Below are 16,592 nucleotides of genomic sequence, written 5' to 3'. Positions count from 1 at the left end.
AAGAACTCAATGGTTCAGCAGTAAAGGACTAATTGAATAAACTGGTTTTTTTATACAGTGAAATATTTTACAGCTATTTAAAAAAATGAGAATGCTAATGATAGCTCCTCAGGACAGACAATTAAATGAAAAGAGCAAAGTACAAAGTAGTGTTTATTGTACAGTATCTTTTGTGTAAGAAAAGAAGAATGTATAATCACATTTTCTTATATTTGCATAAAGAAAAACTGGAAGGATTAATAATCAGTTACCTATAGAGGGAACAGGGTGAATGGAAACAGGAATGAAAATGAAACCTCTCATTGTATACTTTTTGTATCCTTTTAATTTTAAACCACATATATGTCTTAACGTATTCAAAAAAATAATACTTTTAAAAAGATAGGAAAATAAGTTAGCTAGAAAATGTTTTTTAAATACTATGCCTTATCTTTTTTCCAAATTGAGACTTAAAATAGACTTGTATTTCCCAAATATAGTCTTTAATTTTCCTCTTAGCTCAAAATTAGATGATTAATTCTGTGTTGGAGAGAATAGAAAAAGTTAACTTAGAATGTGAGTTCTGTTGCAACATCATTCTTAGATGACAGAGTAGAAATAGTGCGATATCGTACCTTTCATTTATAGAGGAAAATATTTTGAATATTTTAACATATGGTGCAACATTTGCTGCTGTTAGTGGTTTGTCTTTCTAAACCCACATGGAGGAGGAAAAATTTGCTTGTGGTTTGCATTGCCTCCTTTTTCTCTCTTTGGAAATGAGGCTGAAATTAACTACCTTATATAAACCATGCAACCAACAAGAATTGTGAGTTGTACATTGATTTTTAAACTAGACTCATCCAACCCATACCTGTTTGGAATAAATCAAGGTAATGGTAATTGTTGAAGAGTGAGTAGGGATGAAAGCCTGAGTGGGTGCTGGCGAGAAGCACACCTAGCTAACCAATTCATATAGTTTTTGTTGTCAGTTGTGCTAAGATTCTGGCATGACAATTTTTGTAAGGGAGGGATATTTTGTATTCAGTATTGAAAAGCTTTCCAGGAAGGATAGCTTTATAATCATGAATTACTGTTCTTATAGACTTGGTTCTTTTTCAGTAATCATAAGGTACTTACGTCTTTTCTAACCCTTTTTGGTCAGAAGCCATCAACTTACTATAGAGTAGGATTAGAGTTTCTTATTCTGCTGTATATGTTGGAGGTGAGGGAATTGTTCCTTTCACTTTGAATGAAAAGAATTCACTTTAAAAATTTACTTTTTAATCATTATTGCTGTGATGTATCTGTTCTAATGGTTGATACACATGTGTGCTCTTCAGATCCACATTTCACTTATTTTGCCAGCCTTGGGTATTATTCAACTTGATTTGCCAGGTTTTGTGATAAAGGAGAGTTTTTAAGTGATCAATGTGATACTTGAACAGATCACTAATAACTGCATTGGTTGTGCTGTTGATGATGGTACTGGGTCTTTATGGCTGTGACATTGCTATACTTTTTTAGTTCTTTGTAGTTATGGTTCCTTCAGTTTGCTTAAAAGTAAAACCTTTAGTATTTCTGAGTAAAGTCTCAGAAGACACTAGCAGTGTTTAAGAATTTGACTTTGCAATGTTCTTTTTAACTTTTTCTTGAAATTCTCTCAGTAATGACTCAGCGTTTTCATGTTGACCATAATTTCTTTCCATGACTCACCTATACTGTTAAAATATTCATAACTTTTTTCCTCATTCCTCATAAACTTAATAACATCCTGATTTTCTATCCTTATTTCTTCCCTTAAATTTTCAAAGATACTTTTTAAAAAATTGACCTTAAGTATTTTAAGGTGCTTGTTTTGTGCAATTATGCCTGATCCTAAAGAACCATATAAGGTATTATCACAAACTCCCTGCGGAGAGGCAACTTACAGTCTAATGGAGGAATTTAAATAAAATCAATTATATATAAAACACTAACTTAAAGATGAGAAAGAAATACAGAATTTGATGAAGAAAAATATTAGTGTGGGCTCAAAGTACCTGGTAAGCTAGGCAGTTTGACTTGAGCAGGACCACACAAGAATGGGTAACGTGCATAGGTAGGAAGGGGTCAGAAAAAAAATTCTTGGAGAAACCCTGGATCATATGTTTAAGTGATTTGTAAACTTCTGTTGAATCATCTGTTCCCTTCTTGAAGCACAGCATACTATTACTACTTACAGGCTTTTTAAAAAGAAGAGTAATGCTTTATCATAAAAAATTTTGATAAGGCTTTTCCTTTGGATGGGCCATTGGTTTGACTGGTTCCTATTGCCCAGTATCCAAAGGCTGGTGAGCACAGGGTCTGCTGATCCCTGCGGTGACTTGACACCATTTTGTCACTTACCAGATAGCTCCAGCAGATCTAGATACCTGAGCTTTCTGTTTCTTATTATCTAAATATGGAATTCAGTGACTCCCTCCACCCCGTCCAACACCTGCCTATATATTTATCGCTTTTTTCTGGATTTCATAGGGATTTTGTGAATACCTCAAGGTACAGGGACTAATTCTGAACTTGAGATCAGGAATGGGGTAAAGTTCTGAGAGAAGTTATAGGATGGGTAAAAAAAGAAAACATTGGTGGGATCCCCTCCTCTTTCTATTCCCTATGGCCTCCCATGCTATTCCTGGGATCTCACTACCCCTAATTCTGTAACTATGGACTTCTGTGTGGTTTTGTAAAGAGGATTCAATGCTGTCAAGCCCATGATTGTCACACTTCTCTGTTAGGTTTGTAACAATCTCCCAACTTTTTTGAAATAACTTTATATCTCTCACCTCGTTGATGAAATGAAATACCCAATTCCTTACCTACTCTTTTGTACTTAAATTGATTTTGGACTCGGAGATCAGATGGTAATTTATGATACTTGATGTTTTCTCTGCCAACTTGAAAGTGTGTTCATCCCTCCCTCCTCCCCATAGTGCCTAGGCCTTTCTCCAGTTAAAGCACATATCGTACTATGTTGTGATTGCCTGCTAGTCTGTTTTTGCCCCTAGAGGTGCTCCATGGATGCATCTATAGAGCACGGCCTTCCTACATTTGAGTATTGAGTGAGTCGATGGACACTAATCTTTGAGTACTATAATCTGTAAATGGAGATTATATAAGGATTTTTATATAATACCTATATCTGTATAATATGTGATCTAGATGATTATATACCAGTGCACAGATGATAATGCTGGGGTTCAGAGAGGTTAAGTAGTTTGCTGAAAGTCTCACAGCCAGACCAGGATTCAAATCTAGATCTCTCTGACTCCACAGCCCTGCTTTTAGTTAAGTATAATACAATGCTGTAATGCTGCCCAAGGTGAGATTGTTAAGATAGCAGAGAGAGAAGATGGAAAGATAACCTTGGAAAACAGAAGCTGTATTGATCATGTCTAAACTTGGAGCTCTTGGAAGGAAGGAAGGATGGAAGGAAGGAAAGGAAGGAGAAAAGGAGAGAGGGAGAAGGGAGGGAGGGATTGAAGAGCGGGAACTAACCCTGTAAAATTATAGAACAAAAAAGGCAATAGACTTTTTTTGCTAAAGGTGAGAAAATCTCCGCACTTAGAATGTTAACGTATCTAATTCTTGGATAAAGAATTATAAGACATCACCACTGTTCTGTGACCTGCTGTTACTGGAGTCTATAGGTCATGTTTCATCAGTTATCTTCAGAACTCTGCCTTTGTTTTTCCTTCTGTAAGGACTTTTTTTTAACCCTCTGCTTGTCAGTGATTTGTTGAAACCTATCCCAATGCATCAGAAAAATGTACAAATCTATTTTTCTACCCCACTTGTAGTTCATATTTGTCTTTCCTTCTCTCACTCCATTCCCAATGGCCACAACCGTATTTTTTATAGTGTTTCTCTTTCTCAACCAGTAGTTGCTTTAACATGACAGGCATTTCCAAAGCCATTGCAAACTAATAAAAGTATGCCCCACAAACCTAATAAAAGGCCAAGGCAGGTATATTTTCTTGCCTGATATTCTTCTGATCACTTTCTGGGAAAAGTTCAGTGATAGGCAGGAAAGCATAGAATGGTATATTTTTTAATAAGAGTAAAGAAAGGAGTTGATACCTTACATATTAGCGGTTGGGGACCTCTTACTAAAAAATGATTTGTTTCACCTTTTTCTCACACACCTTTTTCCTACAGCCAGCTACTATCCCAATATTTTCGTACATTTAATATAAACCCCTATTTCATTGAATTATTGGGAAAGCCAGTAACTGCTTTGAAGAACGTAACAATCATAAATACTAGGTTGGTGCAAAAGTAATTGCGGTTTTTGCCGTTACTTTCAGTGGCAAAACCTGCAATTACTTTTGCACCACCCTAAATAAATGAAGACTAATAACTTATTTTAACAGGAAATTGCTTTTTTAAACAAATTTAGTGCCCCTGAATAAGAAGGTCATATGATCTAAATTTCATTTGGAAAAAGTTCATTTGGTAGAAATAAACTGCCTTTTATATGATTTTGATGTTGACAAGGTAGTGATATCACTAGTTTTTTCAGTCAGTAAGTTTGTAAATGTTATTTATATTCTATTGATACATGCTGTGTAGGCAAGAGAAAGTTTTCAGTGTAGTCCACTTGGCATCATCTGTGAGTTCTGCTCTTAAATTTCAGTTACCTAGTTTCTGTTTAAAACTCCAGCTTGTCTTTCTGCCTTAGTAGTCAGTGTTAGAGTTTGTTTTGCCCTTTAACAATTAAAGTATTATATGTTTAGGTCACTGAACAGATGTTGCCATAGTGGTTTTGTTCTTTGTTTGGCAGATCTTTATGAAAGTTCTTCCTAAGTGAGTTTGCAATGATTTAGTATATTTCTAAATTGCTGTAATTGTTTCTGATGTTAGGTTTTCAACATTTGTCAAATTTGCCGCCATTCCATTATAATCGTTACCTCTAACTTTTTTTTGCTCCTGTTTTAAATCTCTGCCTTTTTGTTGTATTAATATTTTATATTTTAAATCATTTCTAACTTAGGACATAAATAGTTCAATAAAGACTTTTTCCTACTCTGTAAATATGGGAAGATTATATAAAAGTTTAATGTTTTATTAATCTTCATAGTTTTAGCAAGAATTAACTTTTATTTCTTTCGTCTGCTCCAATCCTGTGTTAGGTCCTTGTCCCAAGGATGTTTTAATACAACTTCAGGGCCAGAGACAAAATTGGGAACAAGTTGAAAGTGCTGTGTATCTTTTCTACACTACCACTTTTCCTTTAAGTGCTCTGCTGCCCTTTCTTGTCTGTTTCAAATTTTGTTTAAAAGGTTTCTAAAATGTTTATTGCCCATGAATAGAAGCAGATTAAAATAGGTGAAAGGACGCAGATCACTCTTGGAATAAGACATTCCTGTGTTCCCCAGGTCTCAGTCCATCTATCACCTGTCTAACCTTAGGCAGATTACTTAACTTTCTGAGTTTTCTTTATTTTTTGTTTTTCAACTGTATCAAGGACTGAAGACTGTACAAGGCCAGATGTAGTGGCTCACACCTGTAATCCTAGTGCTTAGGTAGTCCAGGGTGGGAGAATCACCTGCAGCCAAGAGTTTGAGACCAGCCTAAGCAACATAGCGAGACCCTGTCTCTACAGAAAATAAAAAAGTTAGCCAGGCACGGTGATGCGCGCCATTATTCCTAGTTATTCAGGAGGCTGAGGTAGGAGGATCACTTGAACCAAGGGGATCAAGGCTGCAGTGAGCTATCATTGTATTGCTGCACTCTAGCTTGGGCAACAGAGTGAAACCCCGTCTCTGTGTGCGCGGGGGCGGGGGGAGGCTAAGCAGAATAGATGTAAGGGTAATGCATTATGTGTCATATAGAAGGTGTTTCCAAAAGTTAGTGCTCCCCCACCATAACAAAGCATAGTCTACCAAAAATACCTGCTCTTTCTTTCATTCTGTGCTCCTCAGTTCCTGTGGGCTGATAGCTTAAATATAGAAGTAAATTGAAAAAAGGTAAAGACCCTGAAATATGTCCTGGAACATTTTGGCTTTTTGTCCTTTCTCCTAAAAGTGGGATTTGAACTTCCTATCACTTCACTTTCTTTGTCTCTCTCTGAAAGCCAGCTGTATTTGAGAAACCAGAATCTTTCCCAGGTTGACCTTTACAAGGTCAAATTGCCTGGTAAAGTGAACCTGATAAACCAAGTAAATGAAATAAACTGAAATAATAATTTTATGTTCTACTGAAACTGCTTGTATAGTAACAGCACGATTCTCAAAATTACAAAAATTTCTTATTTTAAAAGTTGTAATTGCTTTTCTAATACTACTTAATTATTCCCTTTTTAATTGGTAATTATTTCAATGTATTTAATAACCAAAATGTTCTGAGGATTCTCTGTAGCATATCAGGCAGAATGGCATTGAGGATGTTATACAAATGCATATCATAGTGCAAATTAGTTAATAAAAAATAGGCAGAAAATATTCTAAGTTTTTAATTCATTTACTTGAAAAAGAATATTCATCTTGAGGATTGTTCATTATGTTTTGATTGGATGAGTCAACACACTATTCTTAGGTAAATTTGTATCTGATTTAGAAGATACACTACCAAAATTAAGCTTGTACTAGATTACAGTAATCAATACTAATAGAAAAATGAGGTAAATTATCTGTTATAAGCCAGAGTGAGAACAATTAGCTTTTTAGAAAAAAAAAAAATAGCTTCTTATATTTGAGGATGAAATTTTATGCTTCATTTCCATTTGGAGTTTTTTTCTTTTGTTTTTACATTATAATTACAAAGCTGTGAATCCTCGAAGGTCCCCTCTGTACCAGGGAATTGATCTGATGCATATGTATACTTTAAAAGGCTTGACACATCAATCTTCTAACAATTACTGGGAGAATGTTTCTTGTGGATGTGGATATTGTATCATTTTGTTGTGAAAACTAGAATTCAATCCTGCAAAGCACCATCTTTGATTTCCCATGGATTAAGTTGCATTGTGGGGTGGGGGGCCATTTTAAATACAACGAATATACTGAGCCTGAGCCTTTGTTCGTGGGCTGCCGAGTCTTCCTCAGCTACAAAAAGAGCTGTCTCTCTGTGTTTAGTCAGCTACTCGGGGGTGGGTAAACAAACTGACTTATATTGACATTTGCAGGGCTAGTTAAAAATTTTTGGATGCCCTTCCCACTTTTTTTCTGACTGTCTTAACTTTCTAGACCATTAACAGCAGCTCCCTGCAAGGCCAGTACATGAGTTAAATCGCATACTCTGCTTTTATTCTCTCCTCTAATTCTAAAAGATTGGAAGTTAAAATTCTTTTTTTTAAAGTTATTTTTATTTTTATTTTAAGTTCATGGGTACACTTGCAGGATGTGCAGGTCTGTTACATAGGTAAACGTGTGCCCTGATGGTTTGCTGCACCTATCAACACATCACCTACTTTTTTTTTTTTTTGACACGGAGTCTCGCTCTGTCGCCAAGCTGGAGTGCAGTGGCGGGATCTCGGCTCACTGCAACAACCTTTGCTTCCATGGTTCAAGCAACTCTCCTGCCTCAGCCTCCCGAATAGCTGGGACTACAGGCGCATGCCACCATGCCCAGCTCATTTTTTGGATTTTTAGTAGAGAGGTTTCACCATGTTGGCCATGATAGTCTCGAACTCCAGACCTCGTGATCTGCCCGCCTCAGCCTCCCAAAGTGCTGGGATTACAGATGTGAGCCACTGCGCCTGGCCCCATCACCTAAATATTAAGTCCCGAATGCATTAGCTGTTTATCCTGATGCTCTCCCTCCTCCGGCAACCCCCTGACAGGCCCCAGTGTGTGTTGTTCTCCTCCCTGTGTCCATGTGTTCTCATTGTTCAGCTCCCACTTATAAGTGAGAACATGCGGTGTTTGTTTTTTTGTTCCTGTGTTAGTTTGCTGAGGATGATGGCTTCCAGCTACCTCCATGTCCCTCTAAAGGACATGATCTTGTTCCTTTTTATGACTGTATATTGTATATGTACATTTTCTTTATCTGGTCTATCATTGATGGGCATTTGGGTTGATTCCATGTCTTCGCCATTGTGAATAGTGCTGCAGTAAACATATGTGTGCATGTATCTTTATAATAGAATGATTTATATTTTTGGGGGTATATACCCAGTAATGGGATTGCTGGGTCAAATGGTATTTCTGGTTCTAGATCCTTGAGGAATCACCACACTGTCTTCCACAATGGTTGAACTAATTTACATTCCCACCAACAGTGTAAAAGTGTTTCTGTTTTTCCACAGCCTTCCCAGCATCTGTTGTTTCTTGACTTTTTAATAATCGCCATTCTGACTGGCATGAAATGGTTGATGGACATTTGGGTTGTTTCAGTTTTAAGCTATTACAAGTACAGGTATTATGAACTTTCATGTAGAAGTCTTTGCTCTCATTCCTCTTAGGCAAATACCTAGGAGTGGAATAATTGTGTTACACAGTAGGTACATGTAAGTTTTTAAGAAACTGACAAACTTTTCTAAGATACTTATACCATTCTGCATTCCCAACAACTGTGTATGATAGTTTCAGTTGCTCGGCATCCTGGTCAATAAGAACTGTGGTCCAGGGTTTTAAATTTTAGCCATTCTAGTGGATGTATAGTAGCATCTCATTGTGGTTTTCATTTGGATTTTCCTAATAACTAAAGATGTTGAGCATCTTTTTATGTGCTTATTTGCCATATGTGTTTTCCTTGATGAAATGTCTGTTCAAATTTTTTACCTGCTTTTTGGTTAGGTTGTTCTTATTGAATTGTAAGAATTCTTTTTTTTTTTTTTTTTTTTTTTTTTTTGAGATGGAGTTTCACTCTGTTGCCCAGACTGGAGTGCGGTGGTGCCATATGGGCTCACCACAGTCTCTGCCTCCCAGTTTCAAACGATTCCCCTGCCTCAGCCTCCCGAGTAGCTGGGATTACAGGTGCCCGCTACCATGCCCAGCTAATTTTTATATTTTTAGTAGAGACAGGATTTCATCATGTTGACCAGGCTGGTCTCGAACTCCCGACCTCAGGTGACTCGCCCACCTCGGCCTCCCAAAGTTCTGGGATTACAGGCGTGGGCCACCGTGCCCGGCCAAGAATTCTTTATGTATTCTAGAATCAAGTTCTTTGATACCTGTTTTGCAAATATTTTCTCCAAATATATGGCTTACTTTTTCATTTTTGTAAGTGTCTTTTGAAGAGAGAAATATTTTTGAGGTCCAATTTATTGATGTTTTTCATTTATAATTAATGCTTCGTGTATATTGTTTAAAACTCTCTGCCAAACCAAAGATCATTAAGATTTTCTCTTATTTTTTTCTGTAAGTTTTTGGAGCTTTAGCCCTGACACTTGAACCCATAATCCATTTCAAGTTAAATTTTGTATGTATTTTGAGATACAAGGGTCAAGGTTCATTTTTCATGACTTAATCCTCGAATCACTTCTCTGTCCACTCTCTTATAAGCTTATCTAGTCATGTGGCTTTAAATATCATCTGTATATTAATGATTCCCAAATTACTACTCTAGCCCAAACTGCTATTTTAAGAGATATCTCAAACGTGTCCAGAAACTAAGCTGTTAATACCCACCTTTTCTCCTCTTCCATGCCTGCCCCTCTCACAGTCTTTGCCATTTCGGTAAATGCAACTTCATTCTTTTAGTTGCTTGGGGCAAAACTCTTGGCACATCTTTAAGTGTTCTCTTTCTCTGTCACCTCCCATCTTGATCTGTTGTCAGATTCCATTGGCTTCATCTTCACATTATATTCAGAATCCCACCTCTTCTCATGATCTCCTCTTTTACCACTGTAGTCCAAGCCACCATTATCTCAGCCAGGTTATTGCTGTAATATTCTAATAGGTCTCTCTGCTTCTACTTTTGCATGTTTATTAAATTAAATGTCATTTTTCTGCTTAGAACCTACCAGTAGCTTTTCATCTCATTCAGACAAGGAGCCAGATCTTTATAATGATATCTAAGGGCCTGCACCATCTAGCCACCCATTATCTATCTTACCACATCTACCAGGCCCTTATTCACTCTGCTGCAGTCATACAGGCCTTGTTGGTGCTTCTCAAACATACCAAGCACACTGTCTACCTCAGGCCCTTTGAGGTTGCTATTTCCTCTGTCTGGAATGTTTTTCTTCCAGATAACTTAAAGTTTATTCTCTCACTTCCTTAAATCTGGATTCAACTGTTTCCTCAATGAGCCCTTCCTATTTAATTGCAACTGTCACCCATACATACATCTCACATTCCACATTGCTGCTTTATTTTTCTCTGTAACATGTATCACCATCTAACATGTTATATGTGTTAGATGGTTCTCTTTCTTCCCTCAATAGAACATAAACTTCTTTTGAGAAGAGATGTTTGCCTTTTTTGTTGATTGCTTGCATTCCCAGCCCCTAGAGTAGTGCCTGACACATAACAATATTGTAATATCTGTTATATGAATGGAGGTGAGTAACATTTTAGGTGGTTTTTTCCCTCTGAATATAAAATGGGATGTCTGTAGTTCATTAGAACATTGTGAACAGTGCAAGTCTTCACAAAGTTGATATAGACAGACTTTAGCTCTCATAATCTTTTTCCCTTTTTTAATAAACAAAAGAATGTTTAACATACAGACAAAATATAAAAGAGTAACAAAAATAACAAAAAAAGCAGCCATGTTCCCACCACCCAAGTTAAGAAACAAATATTAATACTTTTGAAGCATCCTTTGTTCTTTACTCTTACTTCATCCTCTCTGCTCTTCTCCCTCTATAAACCTATTCTGAATTTGTTTATTGTTCCTATTGATTTTCTTGTAGTTTTGCCACATATGAATATATCATTCAGTTATGTATGTTTTTGACCTCTCTGTAAGTGGAGTCCTACCACAGGCATTCTCCAAGTTGTTTTGCTTAACCTGATACTCCAGAGTTTCATCCATAATGATGCATGCAGCTACAGTTCATTTATGTTTACTCCTATATAGTATCCCCATTGCGCTAAGAAACCACTCTATCTGCTCTCCTGTATATACAACTTTGTGGTGGTTTTCTTGCTTTTTTAATGCTAAAAACAGTGCTGCCATGAACATAATTGTACATGTTTCATGAAACACACATGAAAGTTTTTCTACGGCAGATTCTTAGGGGTAAAATTACTGTTCCATAGGGCATTTGTATCTTTCATTTTACTAGTTCATGCCAGATTGTTTTCAAAAACATTTGTACATATTTATACACCTGTCAATAGTATATAGTTGTTATAATATTTAGTTTTCCTAATGTGGAGGGTATAAAGTGGTGTCCCATGTTAGTTTTAATTTGCATTTTCCTATTTCCTAATGAGGCTGGATATCTTCTCAGATGTAATTGGCCATTCCTGTTTCCTCCTCTGTGAAATGTTTATCTGTATTATTTGCTCTTTTTTAATTGGGCTGTTTTTGGTTTTTGGGAGTTCTTCATATATTCCAGATACATATTCTTTGCCAGTTATATATAAAACAGATACCTTTTCCCAGTATGTAGCTTACCTTTTCCCAGTATGTAGCTTATCTTTTCACTATCTTTTGATGAATAGAAATTCTAAATTTTAGGCCGGGCGCAGTGGCTCACGCCTGTAATCCCAGTACTTTGGGAGGCCGAGGCACGCAGATTACGAGGTCGAGATCGAGACCGTCTTGGCCAACATGGTGAAACCCCGTCTCTACTAAAATACAAAAAATTAGCTGCGTGTGGTGGTGCATGCCTGTAATCCCAGCTACTTGGGAGGTGGAGGCAGGAGAATCGCTTGAACCCCGGAGGCGGAGGTTGCAGTGAGCTGAGATGGTGCCACTGCACTCCAGCCTGGCAACAGAAGCGAGACTCCATCTCAAAAAGAAAAAAGAAAGAAATTCTAAATTTTAATGTAGTTTAATTATCAGTATTTTTCTTTGTAATTTATGGGTTTTTTAAGCCTAACTTAAGAAATTATTTCCTATATAACATCATACAGTGATTTTTCCACCCTCTGTCAATGCAGATTGCCCTTGAAGTGCTCCTTAGACCTGTCCCTGACAACCTGTTCTGCAGAAGAGATCTGAAACTCAGTCACAATGGCAGAGGCAACTGAGACCAGCTCAGTTTTGGAAATCATTTTCAGAAATGGCTAGAGAGAATGTGGTGTGTGTATGTGTGTGTGTGTGTAATATAGTAAAACAGAAATTTTCTATCCTGTTTTTTCATTTAGCATCATGTTTCAAATATTTTTACATCATTAAAATTATTAAAGTTCAATTTTAATGAATATCGTATTGGATGGGAATCTGAATTCTTATTGAACATTTTGCAGTTGTAAATAAGACCTCAGATGGCCAGGCTTGGTGGCTTATGCCTGTAATCCCAGCACTTTGGGAGGCTGAGGCAGGCAGATCACCTGAGGTCAGGAGTTTGAGACCAGCCTGGCCAACATGGTGAAACCCTGTCTCTAACAAAAATACAAAAATTAGGTGGGCATGTTGGTAATCCCAGCTACTTGGGAGGCCGAGACATGAGAATCACTTGAACCCTGGAGGCAGAGGTTACAGTGAGCCAAGATTGTGCCACTGCATAACAGCCTGGGTGACAGAGCAAGACTCTGTCTCAAAAAACAAAACAAAACAAAAACAACCTCAGGAGGCAATTTATAAATCTTTTTGATGCATTGTTTCTTTAAGAAAGACTTATAGAGGTAGTATGACTTGGTTAAATATACTCTTGATATCAGCACAAGTAATAAGCAGTTGAAAATAATTGAGAGTCATATGAGCTTTAAGTAAATTGATTTTCTGGGCAACACTTGCTACTTGCTTGATTCTTTACAAAGAAAGTCAATATTTAAAAGTATCTAGCCTACTTGGCTTACATAAAGCTTAGATTTAATGATGTCCATATTCACTATTCATACATTGTGTAACTTATATATAATTACCCTTTTTTATATCTCACATGATTTTGGATGTACTTAGTTTGAGGAGGATTTAGTGATATTTTTAATTAATCCTCTCACTAATGTTTGAAAATGTTTAACAGGGTATATATTTTGGCATCTTAAAACTGACCTGTTCTGTTTAGGGTAATTAAAAAGTCATCAAAGGCTCAGTGACCCTGCAAGGCAGTGTACACTTGGTATGTGTGAAATACTTGGTCATTATTAAGCCAGCTTTTCTTCAAGAGAGATACACTATTTAATTAAGGAAGGTAATAAATCACCCTCCATTTTATTGTTATTGGTGTTAATGCTTGGTCTTGTAACTCTGCCCTGTCCACAGGTTAAAGTATTGCACAATCAGCTGGTCCTTTTCCACAATGCCATCGCCGCTTACTTTGCTGGGAATCAGAAGCAGCTTGAACAGACACTTAAACAGTTCCATATCAAATTGAAAACCCCTGGAGTGGATGCCCCATCTTGGCTTGAAGAACAGTGAAATCAAAGCAGAAAATAAAAAGAAAGTCATGTTGTTATATTTCTAAACAAACCTAACAAGAATTAAGCAGAGTTGGGGGAAGTGGAAGGGGTGACAAGCATTGTAGTGATTCTTGCACAAACAGCTTTAATTTTTCCCTTTTTCATACTTTAACAATTGAACTGTTAAATTTGATGGGAAGGTGGGTGGTTTTAATGTAAACATAGTTTCTATAATCTGAACACAATAATTTTCCTTTTTGAGAAATCCTTTTGTATTGTGAGGGTTGATGGCTATTTCTGTAGTTTGAAAACATCTACTATAGATTTGCACTGACGAGATAAAAATTCAAGGTTTTTGGTCCTGGAAATGAGGGCCAACTGTAACTTTTCCAAAGGGAGGTTTACATGATTTGTATCAACATCAGATATTTTATATATGAATATATTAAACATCTTTAAGAGATTCCTTTTCATGTATTAAAGAAAAAAGAAACTATTTTGCAGAGTAAAGTTATATGGTGTTCCTGCAGCGTCCACACAGAGGCAGCAGCTCTAATGAATGGTTAGCTTGTGGAGTTGTGGCAAATACCTTTTTAAAAATGAATCTGTACCATTGTAATTTTGTTTAGACTTTTTTTTAAAGGCACAGAAATCACATTGTCATTTCTGTGAGGCTTTTAAGCTTATGAATTTGCCTCACCCAAAGTCATTGGACAGTTACGTTTGCAATTTCTTTTGGTTCATAACAAAACCTGCTTAAGAGAATTTTTTTTTTGACAGGTGGACATGGGAATGGGAATTCTTGATGGTTTCTAGAGTATAAATCTGTTCTTAGAAAACTAGTTTTTGGGTCAATTCCATTTTGATAGAAGCGAATATATAGACAGCTTTTATTGACTTCCATATATGTAACAATACCGTTTAAGCCTTAAATCACAGATATGTGCCTTCTCAGATACAGTAATTCTTGTTCAACCAATGTACAAAATCCATAAAGAAACCCCTGTTGGATAATGTTTGATGTGTCTATTCCTTCCATGGAAAGCAGCACTACGTATAAATGTTGGGTTTCTTTGTACTTGTTAAGCCACATTTGAGGTTTATGGTAAAAATCATCTTTTGAGTTTGCTCTTTGGTTTTTCATCATTCCTTTTGAGGAATGGGAAAACAGAAGGATTCTTTGATTTGGGTAATGAAGAGGTAATGTGGGACAGTGCGGTGGTGCCAGGAAGAAAGAGGATTGGAAAGGCCAGTACTGTTTTAGTTGCTCGGCACTACTGGTTTTGTGTTCATGTGGTTGCCCTGTCCACTACATGGTTCTGTCAGTAGTGTAATCCATTTTCAATGTAAAGCTCTTTCAGTTTTTGTCATAGACATAAATTAATATTTTTAGAGGCATCCCTCGCCTGTTCATTTCTTCTGTGTTGAAATGAAGTACCTAAAATAACCGTTACACATGAACTTTGTGGACTGTAAGATTTGTTATATATGTTCAAATGCCTTTTAGCTGGCTTTTTAATTAATATGCCTGTGTTGAGCGCTTAATACAATGTAATGTGATTGTAAATCATAAACCTATTTTAAATCATTCCTTCCTGTATATTTGTACTCAGCCTTATTTTATTCTTCCAGCAGAATTACTACTTGTGATAGTTCATTTACATTCCCCAGAATGTGCCTCTGGTGTGAATTTTGTATTCTTATTAAAAGTGTTTGCTGCAGTAAATTGTTTCTCTGGACCTTCATAGTTTAAGAAGTAACTATTTGGAAATTCTGAAGACACACAATTTGTCTTTTCTGAACCTTAAAAAATGGTGCTTCTGTCACTTATAATTGTTTTATCTCAGTAAGCTATTTTTTTTCAGTGTGAATCTCTTTTGAGAGCTCAACATGTCCATTCTTAACCACATTTCAATAACAGTTATTGTAGTTAAGGAGCTAAATAGTTTCATGGATTGATTCTTTTCAGAATAAATTTAAAATACCCATGATTGTGATAGTGGGCACATGAGCAAAAGAAAAAAGTAAATCAATATATTTAGCCAATGGCACATTTACTTTGTTAGGAATGTAATTTATGTTCATTATAGAAAAGAATTAGAAGAAAATTTCAAGTAATAGAAGGTAACTACCTTCCCAAGTGAATAAATACTGCATGGAACCACCCAACACCTCTGAAGTTGGATATTTTAGTTTTGGATTTTAATATTATAAGCTCTATTTTGAATATCCTTTAATATAACATACATTTACATCTTTGCACTTTTACCTACTTAGTCCCTTAGGTTATATTCCTAGAAGTGAAAATGGGCCCTTACAAGTATATACACACTTTTAAAACTTTGTAATGTATTGCCTGTTTGCTTTCAAGAAAGATTGTGCCAATTTACACCTGTAACAGCATACACATGTACCTGTTTAGTATATTTTTAAGCCAGTACTGTATATACAAAATGAAATAATAGAAAAACAGGAAGATAAAGGCTGAAGAGTCACCAACTGGAGAGTCTGGGGATGCTGGGTGTGAGAGCAGGGAGTGGATGGAAATGGCTGGCTTTTCTCTCATTAAAATAGAAGTTGTTATTCTAGAAAAAAATAATGCACTGAGGAACTGGTCTGTGAAATTAAACTTTTTATCCCAAAGCTTCCAAATTTTAGGGTCCAGGAACTATCTGGGTTTGCAAAAGCAATTTAGCTGAAATCTAGGCTTTAAGAAGCATCTTTCCCATATTCAAAACACACTGATAATGTTACTGACGCTTATCCAATAGCATGTGAAACTAGAAGGTTCCTTAGAGATTATGTAACACACTTTTTTTACAGATGAAACTATCAAGGCTTCAAAATATGTTAAACTGACTTAGCCAACCCCCATCTCCAAATGTAATGCCACATGAGTATTTGCAACTATATACTTGAATTCCCCTTTAAATCCTGCCATTTCAACTGCATAATTAATGTGTCAAAAGTGTCAGGTTTCTTCTAAAGTTAATGTGTATTAAATATCTTCCCCATTGGGGGAAAAAAATCCATCTCCCTGCAAATGGCTTCATACTAGGTACATTGCAAAGTATGCAAGATGCCTGCCTGTCTCTCCACTGGCCTTTAACTTGCAGTATTCTGCAAAAGGAATCAGGTGAGCTTGGAAAGTGTTTTACTTTATATCATTATAAA

At 36.3% G+C, this 16,592-nt stretch overlaps 2 protein-coding genes across 4 annotated transcripts in view; one reads left to right on the top strand and one right to left on the bottom strand.

Moving 5' to 3' along the window:
• Positions 1–15,144, top strand: part of ARFIP1 (ADP ribosylation factor interacting protein 1) — a 130,596-nt gene extending 115,452 nt beyond the window's left edge. For all 3 annotated transcript variants that reach the window (XM_050791076.1, XM_050791074.1, XM_050791077.1), the window contains one exon: positions 13,282–15,144. In XM_050791076.1, coding sequence (XP_050647033.1) covers positions 13,282–13,437 — 156 coding nt within the window. In that variant the 3' untranslated portion in view covers positions 13,438–15,144. The remainder of the gene's footprint in view (positions 1–13,281) is intronic.
• Positions 1–16,592, bottom strand: part of LOC126954972 (peptidyl-prolyl cis-trans isomerase FKBP1A) — a 1,061,339-nt gene that overhangs the window by 885,115 nt on the left and 159,632 nt on the right. The gene's annotated exons all lie outside the window — the stretch shown is intronic.

This window comes from Macaca thibetana, chromosome 5 (assembly GCF_024542745.1).
Source record: "Macaca thibetana thibetana isolate TM-01 chromosome 5, ASM2454274v1, whole genome shotgun sequence".
NCBI classification, from domain to species: Eukaryota; Metazoa; Chordata; class Mammalia; order Primates; family Cercopithecidae; genus Macaca; species Macaca thibetana.
Note: the sequence above shows the minus strand (reverse complement) of the source record. Positions and strands in the feature narration are given on the sequence as shown.